This window comes from Salvelinus alpinus, chromosome 8 (genome assembly GCF_045679555.1).
Source record: "Salvelinus alpinus chromosome 8, SLU_Salpinus.1, whole genome shotgun sequence".
NCBI classification, from domain to species: domain Eukaryota; kingdom Metazoa; phylum Chordata; class Actinopteri; order Salmoniformes; family Salmonidae; genus Salvelinus; species Salvelinus alpinus.
Genome location: NC_092093.1, coordinates 30,255,709 through 30,272,565, shown reverse-complemented (window position 1 = coordinate 30,272,565; position 16,857 = coordinate 30,255,709). Strand labels below are relative to the sequence as shown.

The 16,857-nt window shown below is 44.1% G+C and overlaps 1 protein-coding gene across 1 annotated transcript; it reads right to left on the bottom strand.

The window, feature by feature from the left end:
* On the bottom strand, window positions 1-14,153 carry LOC139582941 (uncharacterized). The gene is made up of 14 exons (XM_071413453.1): window positions 14,093-14,153; window positions 13,828-13,880; window positions 13,670-13,709; window positions 4,441-4,638; window positions 4,138-4,340; window positions 3,870-3,936; window positions 3,690-3,739; window positions 3,451-3,466; window positions 2,984-3,181; window positions 2,681-2,883; window positions 2,413-2,479; window positions 2,233-2,282; window positions 1,715-1,774; window positions 1-1,529 (listed from the first exon to the last, which is right to left on the bottom strand). Exons 2-14 carry the CDS (start codon window positions 13,837-13,839, stop codon window positions 1,485-1,487), a joined length of 1,209 nt encoding a protein of 402 aa, XP_071269554.1. The 5' UTR covers window positions 13,840-13,880; window positions 14,093-14,153; the 3' UTR covers window positions 1-1,484.
* Between the last annotated feature and the right edge of the window lie 2,704 nt (window positions 14,154-16,857).

Below are 16,857 nucleotides of genomic sequence, written 5' to 3'. Positions count from 1 at the left end.
TTTATCTATTCATTTTTATTGGTTTCTTGCACAAAAGGTCATTATTGTCACAACAATACACCATTTTCTGACAAAGTAAAGGTCAAATACCATTACACAATGTTAATATTGATTGTTTTTTTGTTTAAAAAAAATAAGTGGCTCATATATTAGGCATAGTAATGTTTAAGGCATGTCTTAAGGCATGTACAGTACATTATTTAAGTGATAAAGCCCGAGGGGGTGTGGTCTGTGGCCAATATACCACAGCTGATACTGCCTTCATAACCAAGTGGGAGGTGGGAATTTACCAGTGGATGCATTCACGTGCTTTGAACTCATTTAGAAACGGCGATTGGCTAATGGCCAACAAGCTGTGTAAACGATAAACTAAAAGTACAGCTATCATGCTTGTAAACAAATTATAGTTAAAGAAACATGTTACTATATAATTTTTATGAATTGTTTTGTTGTTGCATTTAACTGTTGAAAATGCTTTTATAGAGGTAATTTCCTTAATAGGCGATGTCAGAGGTCAGCATGTGGGAGATCAGGTTCATGGACGAGTTTCCCACTCGTAATGACCAGTTGGAGGGCCGTTCAGGTGTATTTTTCCCAGTCGTATGTGGTAAATTCCAACTTGGTCACGAACACAGCATGAGGGCTGTTTTTATGCACAGAGCAAAGTGGAGTGCCTGGATACAGCCCTTAGCCGTGGTATATTGACCATATACCGCAAACCCTCAAGGTGCTTTATTGCCATTATAAACTGGTTACCAACATAATTAGAACAGTAAACAAGTCATACCCGTGGTATATTGTCTGAGATACCAAAGCTTTCAAGCAATCAGCATCCAGGACCCAGACTACCAGGTTTATAGGCAGCGTTCACGTGCTAGTCGGAACTAAGAAACTTGGACATTTTCAACTTGCTAACTGGTTGTACACGTGCCGCATTCAACCAGTTAGCAAAACAGACATTTCCGAGTTCCGACCAGCACGTGAACGCGGCACAAATGTCTCATATACGACAGCTTTTAGCTAATCTTCATCCAGGAGCCAAACTACCCCGTTTATACTGTTGAATATATTGTTTTGTTTTATCACAGGTATAACCATCTCAGTCATTATCAATATATAAATCATATTTTTAAGCACACATTTCTTGTTCTTGTTTGATGTTGTAGCCTAGGCCTACACATAAAGTAAATGGCTTGGAAAAAGCATATACCACTACATGTTATATTAGGCTAATTTCAGATGATTGAGATGCATGTGTCTATTCCCCCTAAAACAAATCTCACATAACGTAATATTCATCAGAAAATGTACTTCCTGCAATTGATTTCAGTCATAGACATTGGATGCATTACAAGAGGACCACACAATGTATGTGGTGCTCAGTGAAACATGGAAAGTATCAGAATCAATCAGTATTTATGCAATACTGTTCATACGCTTCTTTATTTTATACCTTTTCAATTGTATGATGGTCCCCTGCCCTCTTATCTTGGATAAGGGGAGTGTTCCCATCCTCTGTAGGACATACTCTGGAGGGGAGAACACAGCAGCAGTAATTGTTGAGGAAAATACCACAACAGCTTGTCTCCTGAGAAGAGATTAACATACTGCATCTCAACTTCATTTGGAAAGAATTCAACATCTGTTTAGAGCACCAAAAATATTTGATTTCTAGTTTATAACATGAAAAATATTATTTTATAATTATACATACACTTGAGGGTAGAAAACAGCAACAGTGGTTGTTGAGGGAAATGTTACAACAGCTTGTCTCCTGAGAAGAGAATAACATACTGCATCTCAACTTCATTTGGAAAGAATTCAACATCTGTTTAGTGCAACAAAAATAACTTGAAAAATATAATGTTCATATTACTAATAAACATACAAGTGTAGAGTGAATGTAGAATATAACAAAGGTAAAGTAAACTACTATTGGCTGTACAGTTTGCCTCTCCTGAGCCCTATTGGCTCCTGCTTCATTTTTAGTCTGAAAATATATATATATTAGTTTCTCTGGTGCATTATCTACAAAGTGATAGAGTACTGAATTAAAACACTTAAAATTGAGATTTTAAGCAGGCTTACTTGTCTAGAAAGGAGAGGTTGTTACTCATTCATCCAAAACAATGAATAATTTATTATAATTTATTAAAATACTAGTTTTAAATTATTACTATTATTAAAGACAATAGCACATTTAACAAGAAATGGAATGGACATAGCTGTCACCTTTATGCCAACCTGTTCAGGTTGGCTGGTAATCACAGAGTTCTTGGGACCTGGAGGACGTTTGTCAGCATCGTTAACAGCATATAAAAACAATAGAAAAAAACAGCAGTGAGTGAGCACTGAATGACAATGCATAGAGTAAATAAAGTGTCAAAATGAATCCCCATATGCTGACTGTACCTTCAGGTGGATTTGAAGCAGCAGGGGGGATCTCTCCGGTCTTCTCTGGAGCAGCAGGCTTACTTGTCTAGAAAGGAGAGGTTGTTACTCATTCATGCAAAACAATTAATAATTTATTATAATTTACTAAAATACTCATTTTAAATTATTACTATTATTAAAGACAATAGCACATTTAACAAGAAAATGTTTTTGGTGTCAAATCTCTGCTTTTGAATGTGTATTGTATTTAATAATAAGTTGTTTGCTGACAACAATAAGAAACTACCTTTGGCTGTATTTCTGGCCTGGCCAGAATCTTTCTAATTGCTTCTTCATTGCGAAGACACTTCAGTAGTCCGTTGCTCTCATGGAAGAGACAGTCCACTGTGAGTATTACATCCTCTCTGGTCACTAGTCTGCTACTGTCAGGTACAGTGTAGTCTGGATCGAAGGTGTGATGCAGCACTACCAGGATGACAGGTTTACCAGCTGTCAAGAGAGATGGGATAACTGTAACAATAATCACGTAAACATACCTGATTAATGAATCATTAACGTTTTGACAATGTTCTTCATGGATATTGGTTACCTGGAATCTGCTGCAGTGCTGCTTCAACATCAGTCCCAGCACGAGAGACGATGGGACAGAAAGCCAGGATGACATCACTCTCCTTTAGTGACGTCACCTCAGTTAAGTGTCTTTTGGCAGCGAGACGATTAATTAATTCCTTATGAGATCCCAGAGTATTCCCAGTCACAACAGTGAAGAATTTGTCCATCGTCGACCCTATAGAGATACAGGAAACGTCTGAGGCAAACTAGAGAGGAATGTCAGATCTTTAAGCCCTGCTCACTCTGATCAACCCACAAGTATTCACTTCAGTGGATGAACCCTCAGCCTATTCCATGATAACCACTTTTAACATGGTTTCATGGATATTGATTACCTTGAAGGGAACACCCTGCTTGACAGTAGATGACCGTTTCAAAAGGCCCGATGACACATATTTATTGTGCAACATATTATATTAATGTTACATTTATAACAGTACTTACGTTTTGCATAGTCCTGCTGCAACAGAAAGAAAAGTTTAGTTTCCTTTTAAAAAATAATAGAAAAGACCCTGTGTTAATTTTGGGGGGGAAATATTAATTTCAAAAGTCCAACATAATTGCCATAAGCAGACTGTTATGTGTCATTCAATGTGATTTCTAATGTCTATGAGTTATGAGGTAACTCTCTTAGTTATCAGACATCAACAGAATGCCTAGAAAAAAATGGACATAGCTGTAACCTTTATGCCAACCTGTTTAGGTTGGCTGGTAATCACAAAGTTCTTGGGACCTGGAGGACGTTTGTCAGCATCGTTAACAGCATATAAAAACAATAGAAAAAAACAGCAGTGAGTGAGCACTGAATGACAATGCATAGAGTAAATAAAGTGTCAAAATGAATCCCCATATGCTGACTGTACCTTCAGGTGGATTTGAAGCAGCAGGGGGGATCTCTCCGGTCTTCTCTGTAGCAGCAGGCTTACTTGTCTAGAAAGGAGAAGTTGTTACTCATTCATCCAAAACCATTCATAATTTATTATAATTTACTAAAATACTAGTTTTAAATTATTACTATTATTAAAGACAATAGCACATTTAACAAGAAAATGTTTTTGGTGTCAAATCTCTGCTTTTGAATGTGCATTGTATTTAATAATAAGTTGTTTGCTGACAAGAATAAGACACTACCTTTGGCTGTATTTCTGGCCTGGCCAGAATCATTCTAATTGCTTCTTCATTGCGAGGACACTTCGGTAGTCCGTTGCTCTCATGGAAGAGACAGTCCACTGTGAGTATTACATCACCTCTGGTCACTAGTCTGCTACTGTCAGGTACAGTGTAGTCTGGATCGAAGGTGTGATGCAGCACTACCAGGATGACAGGTTTACCAGCTGTCAAGAGAGATGGGATAACTGTAACAATAATCACGTAAACATACCTGATTAATGAATCATTAACGTTTTGACAATGTTCTTCATGGATATTGGTTACCTGGAATCTGCTGCAGTGCTGCTTCAACATCAGTCCCAGCACGAGAGACGATGGGACAGAAAGCCAGGATGACATCACTCTCCTTTAGTGACGTCACTTCAGTTAAGTGTCTTTTGGCAGCGAGAAGATTAATTAATTCCTTATGAGACCCCAGAGTATTCCCAGTCACAACAGTGAAGAATTTGTCCATCGTCGACCCTATAGAGATACAGGAAATGTCTGAGGCAAACTAGAGAGGATTGTCAGATCTTTAAGCCCTGCTCACTCTACTCTGATCAACCCACAAGTATTCACTTCAGTGGATGAACCCTCAGCCTATTCCATGATAACCACTTTTAACATGGTTTCATGGATATTGATTACCTTGAAGGGAACACCCTGCTTGACAGTAGATAACCGTTTCAAAAGGCCCTATGACACATATTTATTGTGCAACATATTATACTAGAAACGATTCGGTTGACCGCTTTATGTGTGGATTAATTGTCGGAGTAGAGGGCCTTGTGCATTTCAGGTAAAATAACAACTCAATGTTTATATCCCAGGACAAATTAGCTAGCAACAGAAGGCTAGCTAAATAGGACAAATTAGCTAGCAAGTGCACGCTAGCTAGCTAAATTGCCATAAAGGTTTAACGCTTTTTGACCTGTCCCCAAATTAATGTAATTGGTTCAGAGTTTGTTTTGATTATTTTAACCTGCGTGTCGTGATCGCATTTGGTGTGGGGGGACAAAATAAATGTATGCACGATGGCGCACGTGCACAGCCGGTTTGGGTTCCGTAACACGGAACTTGCTGTTGCTAGCTTGCTGTTGCTAGCTAATATGTCCTGGGATATAAACATTGAGTTGTTTTCTGCTTTCGTGGCGTCATTACATCATCTACCTACGTTATATAGGTATGCACATCAGCTTTGACATCAGTTTTGCACATTGGCGTTAAACTAGACATCGGGCCAATGTTGGCATTTTTAGATAATATCGTCCGATTCTGATATGCTTACCGATATATCGTGCCTCCCTAGTCATTGTCTGTTCTTTTGAGTTTTAATGTTGAGTCTCTGCCCGACAAAGTGATGCTAGGATATATAAGTTATCCTGTACGAGCTTTTGTACCGAATACATTATGTTTTTACAGGTGTCAAGCTTATGGGCATGTGGGAGGTTCCTAGGTGTGAGAAGTGTGCAGAAGGGCATGAGACAAAGCAATGTGTAGCATTGGGGAAAGTAGTAGTATTTGTTGTGGCAGACCAGGGGGTTTGGTCAAGACGTTTACACAGATCAGACACGGACAGAGTTGGATTAGCTCGGTTTCAAGGGTGTTTATTTAAATAACAAACGAAAATAAAATAATAGGTCTTAGCTCTGTCAGGGAGGGGGCTGTCGTCAGTGCGACGTATGTCTCCCTTCTAGATAGGGCATCCAAGTTTCCATGCTTCGCCCCTGAGCTGTGTAAAACAGAAGAGAAGCGTTGAAGGTACAAGAACCACCTGGTGACCCGATCGATTGTGTCCCTTCCCCTGTTCATCCAGACAAGGGGAGCATGGTCTGTGACGAGGGTGAAGTGGGTACCCAACAGGTAATACTTGAGAATGTCTAGCGCCCACTTCACCGCTAGGCAATCTATCTCGATAAGAGTACTTTCTCCAGGGCCTCCCGGGTGGCGCAGTGGTCTAGGGCACTGCATCGCAGTGCTATGCTGCGCCACCAGAGTCTGGGTTCGCGCCCAGGCTCTGTCGCAGCCGGCCGCGACCGGGAGGTCCGTGGGGCGACGCACAATTGGCTTAGCGTCGTCCGGGTTAGGGAGGGTTTGGCCGGTAGGGATATCCTTGTCTCATCGCGCTCCAGCGACTCCTGTGGCGGGCCGGGCGCAGTGCGCGCTAACTGAGGGGGGCGGGTGCACGGTGTTTCCTCCGACACATTGGTGCGGCTGGCTTCCGGGTTGGAGGCGCGCTGTGTTAAGAAGCAGTGCGGCTGGTTGGGTTGTGCTTCGGAGGACGCATGACTTTCGACCTTCGTCTCTCCCGAGCCCGTACGGGAGTTGTAGCGATGAGACAAGATAGTAATTACTAGCGATTGGATACCACGAAAAATTGGGGAGAAAAGGGGATAAAATTTTAAAAAAATAAAAATAAAAAAAAAGTACTTTCTCCTCTCTGGGTATCAGCTTTCGGCTTATGTACATGATGGGGAGCTCCTCCCCATCGTGTACCTGGGACAGGACGGCCCCTAGTCCCGTGTCGCATGCGTCCGTCTGGACCAACATCGGCACCTGGAAATCGGGCGTTACGAGCATCGGATGGGAGCACAGAACTTCCTTCGGTCTCGCCCGTCCATTTCACTGTTTTCGGGAGCCGGGCCCTGATTAGATCAGTAAGGGGGGAGGCTATAGCAGCAAAGTTTGGGATAAATTGGCTGTAGTATCCTGCCAGTCCCAGGAAGTACTTGACCTGTGTCTTGGTGCGTGGAATGGGCCAGTCACGTACCATGTGGACCTTCCTCTCCTGGGGCTTTATATTCCCCTGTCCGATCAAATACCCCAGGTACTCCACCTCCTCGAACCCTAGTTTGCATTTCTTGGGGTTCGCTGTCAACCCGGCTTGCCTGAGCGCGTCCAGCACCGCCTGGAGGCGCGTCAGGTGCTCTTCCCAACCTTGGCTGTGGATGATGATATCATCCAAATAGGCCGCTGCGTACTGTTGGTGGGGTCTAATTACTTTGTCCATCAGGTGCTGGAACGTGGGCAGGGCTCCATGGAGACCGAATGGTAGCACCCGGAACTGATATAATCCGTTCGGTGTCGAAAATGCCGTCTTCTTCCAGGAGGAGGCTGCCAACAGTACCTGCCAATATCCTTTGGTCAGGTAGAGGGTTCTGATGTACCAGGCCTTTCCTTATCGGTCAATGAGCTCGTCCACCCTCGGCATTGGGTAGGCGTCGAACAAGCTGATTTCGTTCACACCCCGGAAATGGTAACAGAAGCGCAGGCTACCGTCCGGTTTAGGCACCAACACGAAGGGGCTACACCATGCTCTGTGAGATTCTTCGACGACCCCCATCCTCAGCATCGCCTCCACTTCCTGCTTCACGGCCTTCCTTCGGGCCACGAGAATCAGATATGGACTCTTTTGTACCGTTTCCCCGGGCCGAGTGCGGACGTGGCGTTCAATGAGGGTTGTCCGGCCCGATCGACGAGCACCCAGAGCACTTGCTTCTGGGCCGGGTCACTGGGCCGACCACCACTGGTACTGTTGGCGTCCTGGGTCCCGACCATAACATGGCCAAGGCTGTCCTCTCGTGCCACTTCTTCAATAGGTTCACGTGGTAAATCTGTTGGGGTTTCTGTCTCGCCGGCTGCTGTACGTGGTAATTGACAGGTCCCAGCTTCTCTATCACCTCGTACAGCCCGTGCAATGTTGCCAGGAACTTAGTTTCGGCCGTGGGGATTAAGACCAACACCTTGTCTCCCACCTGGAACTCTCGGGGCTGGGTTCCCCGATTGTAGACCTGGGTTTGTGCGCATTGTGCCTACTCCATATGTTCCCTTACCACTGGCCATATGGCTGTCATCCGGTCCCTCATCGTCTCCATGTGTTCTACCACACTGCGTAAGGGGGTCGGTTGTGCTTCCCACACCTTCTTGGCGAGGTCCAGTAGGCCGCATATCCTCCTCCCGTAGAGGAGTTTGAAAGAGGAAAACCCGGTGGATGACTGGGGTACTTCTCGGATCGAGAACATTAGGTGGGGTAGTAGCTGGTCCCAGTTCTTCCTGTCCTGCTCGATGACCTACCACAGCATTTGTTTAGCATTTTATTGAACCGCTCAACGAGCCCATCTGTCTACGGGTGAAAGATGGGAGGTCCGGATCTGCTTGATCTGCAGGAAAGCACACAAATCTTACATTAGGCGGGACATAAACTCAGTACCTTGGTCTGTCAGGATCTCATTCGGGATGCCCACCCGGCTAAAGAGGTGGAACAGCTCCCGGACAATTCCCTTGGATACTGCCGCCCGTAGGGGAATGGCCTCGGGATACCGGGTGGCATAATCTATTATTACCAGGATGTATCGTGTCCTCATGTTGTTTTTACCAGGGGTCCCACTATGTCCATGGCAATGTGTTCAAAGGGCACCCCGATGATCGGTAGGGGAACCAGCGGATTTTGGAAGTGTGCTTTTGAGGCAGTGATTTGACACTCTGGGCAGCTGCGACTATAGTCTTCCACGGCCCTCCTCATCCCGGGCCAGTGGTACCAGGCAGCGATCCATTCCTGGGTCTTCTCCATTCCCAGTTGCGCCCCCAACAGGTGGGTGTGGGCCAGCTGAAGAAAGGTTCCCACGTAAGGTCGGGGCAGCAACAGTACCTCTCGATGTTCCCCCTGTTGGCGTGACACCTGATACAAAAGGTTATTCTTGATTTCGAAATGGGGGTATCGTCAGTCACTCACCCCCGGAAGTAGCTGTCCATCCACCACTGCGGTGGCTTTCAATTTCGGATCCTCCCACTGTGCAGTTCCAAACTGCCCCCTCAGTTGTTAGATACGGGTTTGTCCACCGCTTGCTTCTGGGCCGCGCAGGCGATGGGTCGTCCTCGCTCTCATCTTCGGCTGGCTCGTACCTTTTTCCTCAACTCGTGCCTCCATAGTCCTGCGAAGAGAGGACAATCTCGCCCCGCGAGGAGGGGTACCGGCTATTCCGGTACAGCACCCACCATCATCTGGCAGCTCCCTTGTGGCGTCATGATTATTGGCCTGTATGGATGGATAGCGCTTTGTGTCACCGTGGACACAGGAAACTGACATCTCCCTACCACGTTCGGTCCCCTGGGCCAGCAGGCTATTGGCTACGAGCGTAACCACACTCCCGGAGTCTAATAGAGCATCCGTGTTGTGTCCATCGAGCTTCACCGGGACCATGGGTGCCGTTGGTTTATGGTGCATCCAACAGGAGGTGATGCAGTTCACTGCGTGGCCCACCTTCCCTCCGGGGCTGGCTGATGACATCAACTCCTCTCGAGCCGGGCAATTCCAGGGAAGGTGCCCCCCAGGCGCCACACTCAAAACACCTCCTTTGGTCTCCATCTACCTGGGGTCGTCGACGGCGGATCGGCTCTCCCTCAGCCGTCACTCCACGGGTCTGCGCCCCTTTGGCCCTGCCAACTGTCGGTTCGGGATATACAGCGGTGGGGCTGTCCTTTCCGTCCTGCTCCCAGAAGGCCCTCCAAGATCTGGGGCGAGCATAAACGTTGATCGGCTATGAGAAGCCAACTGACATTTACTCCTGAGGTGCTGACTTGTTGCACCCTCGACAACTATTGTGATTATTATTATTTGACCATACTGGTCATTTATGAACATTTGAACATCTTGGCCATGTTCTGTTATAATCTCCACCCGGTACAGCAGAGGACTGGCCACCCCTCATAGCCTGGTTCCTCTCTAGGTTTCTTCCTAGGTTTTGGCCTTTCTAGGGAGTTTTTCCTAGCCACCGTGCTTCTACACCTGCATTGCTTGCTGTTTGGGGTTTTAGGCTGGGTTTCTGTACAGCACTTTGAGATATCAGCTGATGTAAGAAGGGCTATATAAATACATTTGATTTGATTTTGATTTGATTTAAACTCACTGCAGTGAGTAGCACGCGTAAGAAGCGATCCAGGACCACTTTGTCTAAGATGGAGAGGGTGGATACGTCGGTTAGGAGCCATGCCCTGGTGATGCGCAGTAGGTCGCTCATCTGGGCTCGGGGGGAGACGTCGGCCACGAACCTCCAGTCGTGGAACAGTTGGGTCCGATGGGCCAGGCTGTACCCGTACTGGCTGAGTATCTCCCGTTTGAGACCGTTGTAGTTAGACGCTTGTTCGTCGCTAAGGTCCCAATACGCATTTTGGGCGTTCCCCCAGCAGACTTGCCCACTTCAGCCTTGGCCATCCTTCCCGTAGCACTGTCTGTTTAAACGTGCAGAGATATGTTTCAATGTCATCGTCTTCCGTTAGCTTGATTAAAAACTGGTTTGGATGCGATTCAGTAGGCGCTCCTCCTTGTAGCTTCCTGATTTCCTCAACGAGGCGGACATTTTGTAGCCGCTGTTCCTCCAGCATTCGTTCCTGAACCGCCTGTTGTGCTTGTTGGTCCCGGACGAACTGAGCTATCAACTCGTCCATGCTGATGCTGTGTAAACGTCAACCCTGATCTGACCACGTTATCAGAATGCCCGCATTCTTCACCACTTGTGGCAGACCTGGGGGTTTGGTCAAGACGTTTACACAGATCAGACACCGACAGATTTGGATTAGCTTGGTTTCAAAGGTGTTTATTTAAATAACAAATTAAAATAAAATAATAGGTCTCCTCCTCCAGGATACTGTCTTCTGGGCTCCGGGGTCTTGCTGTATCCTGGGGGAACAAAACTGAGCTCCCTCCGTTATCTCTGGGGCTGAACGCGACTATACGGGAGTAACCTCTCTTTCCCCCAGTCCCTTCCCCCATGTGCTGCCCTTCTGGCAGCTTTATGGGACTCGTCCAGCTGGTGAGCAATCAGCCCCTTGATTACTCACCAACCACAATCAGCCACAATTAGTCCTGGCCGGAGAACCCGTCGAGACCTGGCACGTCCAGCAGAGGGAGCCATCGCCTCGTGATGTAGACTCCGTCTGTCACCAAGCCTCGACAAGTCTCCCCCTGGTGGCTGACCTGCTGTACGCCACAGTGTTAATTTTAGGGGTGCCCATGGGGCTGTGGATCAGAAATGTCCTGTGCGAGAGAGGCAGGTTGGGGTTTCCAGGGTTAGAGTAGTGCAGAAGTTGTCATATGCTGAGGCAGTAAAGAAAGTAGAAGAAGTGGGAGTGTTCTTGAGAGGAGTGGTGTGAGTAGTAGATCTGTACCAGTACAGACGGATAGGCCAAAAAGTGATGTATGTTTCAGTAAGACTGGATTTTTAGCATTTATATTAATGGTTATCAACTGTACTGGAGGGATGGAACATAAGTCACAGGAAATTGAGGTTGTGGTGGCAGCTGCAGAGACATATTTGGGTGTGCAAGACTTGACATCAAAAGAGTTACAGGGTGTGTTAAGTGGTGATGTCCCATCCTTTCGGGTTGTTGGCATGAGGTAGGGCTAAATAGATTTAAATAGTGGAGTAGGGTGGTATTTTTTTTATTTAAAAAAAGGTTTTGTAAGTGTAGTGTTAGATGGTAGGTAGGTATTGGTTTATTTATTTATTTCAAGCGAAGTATAAGGGAGTAGTACTCCAGTCTTGAACGTGGCGATAATGCAACATATTGGATGCCAACCGCCATTAAACCTCATCAAAGAAGATGGAGCGGCCTTTTATACATAACAAGATGGCTGGTGTGGTGATATTGATGGTTTGACAGCACTGGTGGTTTGTTTATATAGCTAGTTAGGATAACTAAAGTAGCAGGTTTGCAGAATGAATGTGGCAGGTTAAGATCATTAACGTAGCAGGTTAGGAGAACTAACATGGCAGGTTAGAATAATTAATGTAGCAGGTAGGAGAATGAGGTTAAGGTTAGGAAAAGGGTTAGGGTTAAGGCTACTACAAGCTCCACTCCGTTGATCTATGTGCATGTGAGTGGGATTTTTGGAGTAGTGGACACCTTTTGCTAACATGATATGCTCACCGGTCCAACTCCCATTCACATGGGGGCGATAGCAAAGTTCTGTATTTTTCTTTTCATTTTATGGAAACAAGGAAGAGTCACCTTCCTTTGCTAGTAACTAGCTGGCAACCTGGCTAAAAACATAGCAAGCTAGCTAGCCTTTTTAGCTTCCCATGTCTTAATCAGATTTAGCCAGTGTAACATAAAACATTATCCCAGTTTGATATGCTGCAAGTGTATTCATTTCCATATCAGCTAAAAATAGGACGTTATGTTTTGGTCACAAAGAAAAGAATCCCATGGCTAGCTAGTTGGCTACTGCAGGTTCTATCATTTTACAATAGCCTGTAATCACTAGTTATTACTTCTAAACAAAATACCTTTTTGGGTGGATTATTGGGTTTTCTTGTTGTCTTCTCATTTGTGGTGAAAGAAAAAGAGTCTCTTATCTTGTCTTCTCTTGCTAGCAAGTTATTAACACTGCAAGCTAGCTAGCTAGCTAGCTTTTAGCTAGCTAACATTATCCTAATTAGATATGCTGTATTTGCGCCCATATCAACTAATTATAGAATGTCATAATTTACTTTACTTTTAACTAAAGAAATGCAGGTTACCTTCGCAAGTTCATCCAAAATGATTCCTTCAATTCGCAAGTTGCTGAAACTATCACAGAAGAAAGCATCCAAGTGTTTGTTTAAAAAATATATTTTAAATATTCCCAGCTCATGAGGCCCCTTGATGATGTGAAGCCTGAGGCAGTTGCCTCTTCTGCCTAACATGCTGACCAAAACGATCGCGTCACGTGCATGAGCGTTGCAAAATAAATGTACAGAAACATGTTATTCAATCGCTGCACCCATACTGCACACGATTGTCTGCGTGGCCAGGCGCTAAAATAGAAATAGGTTATATTTGTGACGCTCAACGCGGCATCTCCCATCTCCTCATTGGTGTTTAGGAGCATATACCCACGTGGGTGATTGAAAGATGGACTGACGTGTACACTCCAGTCGGTTGTAGTAAAGCAAAGTTGGTTGCCAACCGCCATATAAAGTCCAAAGAAGTAAAAAAAGAAGCCTGAGGAAGGAGGAGAGATGACGTCGGAGTAGAGGACCTTGTGCATTTCAGGTAAAATAACAACCCAATGTTTATATAGCTAGCTAAATTGCCATAAATGTTTAATGCTTTTTGACCTGTCCCAAAATTAATATAATTGGTTTAGAGTTTGTTTTGATTTTTCAACCTGCGTGTCCAGATTGTGTCTGGTGTGGGGGTACAAATGGCGCATGCAGGCGCACGCGCGCGTCAGGTTTGGTCAGCATGTAATGGTAAGTCTGCCACTGCTGCCACGTTAATTCTCCTAACCTGCTACTTTAGTCATTATAACCTGCTATCTAAACAAACCACCAGTGCCAACAAACCATCAGTATCACCACATTGGCCACCCATTTTTAAATGGCATATAAAATCCATCTGTAAATTCCTGTGGAAGGCTATGTGCTGAAACACTTTTATCAACTTCCACTATCCTCCAAGTGTTTCTGGATTTCCTCTTTGCATTAATAAGGTAAGATTGTGAAGGTGTCACATGCATAGTCCTTTAGCTTACCTTGGGGTGCATCTGCATCTGCAGGTGGCAGATAGTTTACCTCGGAAAGAGAAATACATTGGTCTACTTTAAGTGCTGGTTCGAAACATTATTCAAAGTGAACATTTATCTGGTTATTATTAATGATATACTGTATACATTTTTTGTCCTATTCTTACCTTGTTGCTCATTTTCAATTTTAGTTGACGCTGCAGAGCCTCACAAAGATCATCTGATGTTCAATGTAATACGAAAGCAGATGCGTCAGAACACAAGCAAGACACTCAATTTACAGTTTGTCCTATACAGTGTGCACTACCGCAGAACATCAAGGTGCATACTGCACTTCTAAATGCTGTCAATGTCAATGAGCCCACCAAGATAGACAAACCAATAACAATTTAGCATTGCATTCATGAAAATAGATTCAATGATAGAACGAACCTGCTTCTGCACCGTGTCTGTCGCAGCATCTACTTTCACTCTTGAAATATTCTCTGAACTCACTGAATTCTTATAATAAGAAAGTGAAACTAAAGGGTCAGTATATCACGTGGATTTACATTATACTAATCCAGCAGACTTCTATAAAAAAGTATAAGTCCATACTGCTTCTGATAAAACAGATTGTTTTATGTTGCTGTATATATATTGTATATTGCTGTATACACAGCAACTCCCATGGTGACAAAAAATTCTGCTTAATTTAGTCATTGACCTTACAATGTCATTGCCTTACATTAAGAGCAATCCTGTTGTGAGGGTTGAGCTCTGTAAGAAAATAACTGATATGTCAACATTTCTCATTTTTTAACTAATTGATTTAATGATTCACAGGTGTCTGATGCCCTTCATGTGCATGTGTAAACAGGTTGCTTTCATATAGCTTATACTAGCTATTTGATTGTCAATGCAAATATTTTAGAGTATTTGTGCCCATCAATTTCCCCCCCTAATGTCTCAATGTCACCTAATATACATATCATATACATATCAAATTACTTAATTTCAGTTGGTATAATTTAGCTTCAGTCGATGTGGTGCTCGATGCTCTATCCTCGGTGCTCTATCCTGACAATGACATGTTTTCATTGTCAGGATAGTGTTTAATTTTTGTACAACTGCAGTCCAAACTGTAGTGTAAACTATGTGTATACAGTGGAGGCTCCTCAGAGAAGGAAGGGGAGGACTATCCTCACTAGTGAGTTTATTATTATTTTTAAATGGTCAGACATTTAAGTTATCCTTTTTAGAAAATGAAACTAAATATATTCACGTCACCAAATAATTGAATAAAACACACTGTTTTGCAATGAAGATCTACATTAGCCTCAACAGCACTCTGCAGGGTAGCACCATGGTGTAGCCGGAGGACAGCTAGCTTCTGTCCTCTTGGTACATTGACTTCAATACAAAACCTAGGAGGCTTTTGGTTCTCACCCCCTTCAATAGACTTCCACAGTAATTATGACAACTTCCGGAGGACATGCTCCAACCTATCAGAGCTCTTGCAGCATGAACTGACATGTTGTCCACCCAATCAAAGGAGCAGAGAATGAATCTAGTACTGAAAGCATAAGCTACAGATAGCTAGCACTGTAGTGCATAACATGTGGTGAGTAGTTGACTCAAAGAGAGACAAAGACAAGAGTTGAACAGTTTTGAACAAATTAATTTCTTCAAAAATTAAGGAGAAGCGAGAGAGAGAGTGTATTTTTTCTTCACTTTCAGTTTCACTTAGCTAGCGAATTAGCCTACTCAAAACACCCGGCTCAAACAGAGGGATGCTATGTTAGCTCGCTGGCTATGACTATCCAACATAACACTGGAACTCTTCCAAGTCAAGGTAAGCTTTTGGTTTTATTCATTTATTTCCACCGGGGTCTGCGGGTGTAACTGCTATACTGCTTAGTGACTGTAACGTTACCGCATGATTGTAGGGGGTTTACTAACGCGTTAGTTCTATTAGCTATGTTGACTAGGACGTTACTTTTGCTAATAACGATCTAGTATCATGTTTCACGTAAGACCCAGATGCTGACAACGTCGAATTAACAACAGTTTATTGATCCAACAGGGGCTGGCAAAAGACAGGTCAAGGGCAGGCAGGGGTCAGTAATCCAGATAGGTGGGGCAAAGGTACAGGATGGCAGGCAGGCTCAGGGTCAGGGCAGGCAGAAAAGGTCAAAACCGGGAAAACTAGAAAACAGGATCAATCGAGAGACAGGAACAGAGGGAAAACCACTTGTAGGTTTGACAAAACAAAACGAACTGGCAACAGATAAACAGAGAACACAGGTATAAATACACAGGGGATAATGGAGAAGATGGGGAAGATGGTCGACACTTGGAGGGGGGTGGAGACAATCACAAAGACAGGTGAAACAGATCAGGGTGTGAAATGTAGACTGTGTGTAGCGCTTAGGATATGGTTTGGGTTAAAAAAAAAAATTGCCTGGTCACATACTGCTGATGTGTTGTGCATTGAAGTCCACAAATGAAGAGAAAAGTGAGTGAACTGTTTACATGTGATTAGGGGTGTATTCATTCCGCCGACTCTGTTGAAAAACACTTCTTAAACGGAAGCAAATGGAACGAAACAGGGATAAACATACCTGAATTTGTCCAATAGAATCTCTAGTTTGCAACTGCAAGAGGCAGGCAAGAGTGTGCAAGGCGGTTTTGAATGTGTCGCTGTCTGTCCAGGTGTCACTGTCTGTCACCTCAACATTTTCTCTTAAACTGTGTGCAGCTACGTTGTAAACTTTCATTCAGGCTAGGTTGTAACAACCTCATGATGGGTATAGGGAAAATGTGAGTATCACGTAGTAGCCTAAACCTATCGACGTTACATTGAGCTGGGTGAATGGAATATGAATGGAATATGCTGTAATAGAAATAAGGCCATGTTCATTACAAAAAAAAATCCTCTTCCCTCATTATAAATGGCACTGACCGCCACTGGTGTATAATCCAGTGTCAGTCATCTTGATTCACAAGGCGAGTGTTTATATCATTGTCAGTGGAACAGCAACACCAACAGGCACAGCAGCTGAGCAGCAAATTCTTCTGCAAAGAGGGTAATATATGTGAATGTTTGTATGGAAAACAATGAGAATGTATCTCTTGTGTCAACAATAAGTATACACCAGTATTCAACTCTATCGCCATCATGTGGAATACAAGTGAAATGGCTTACCTTTGGTTGC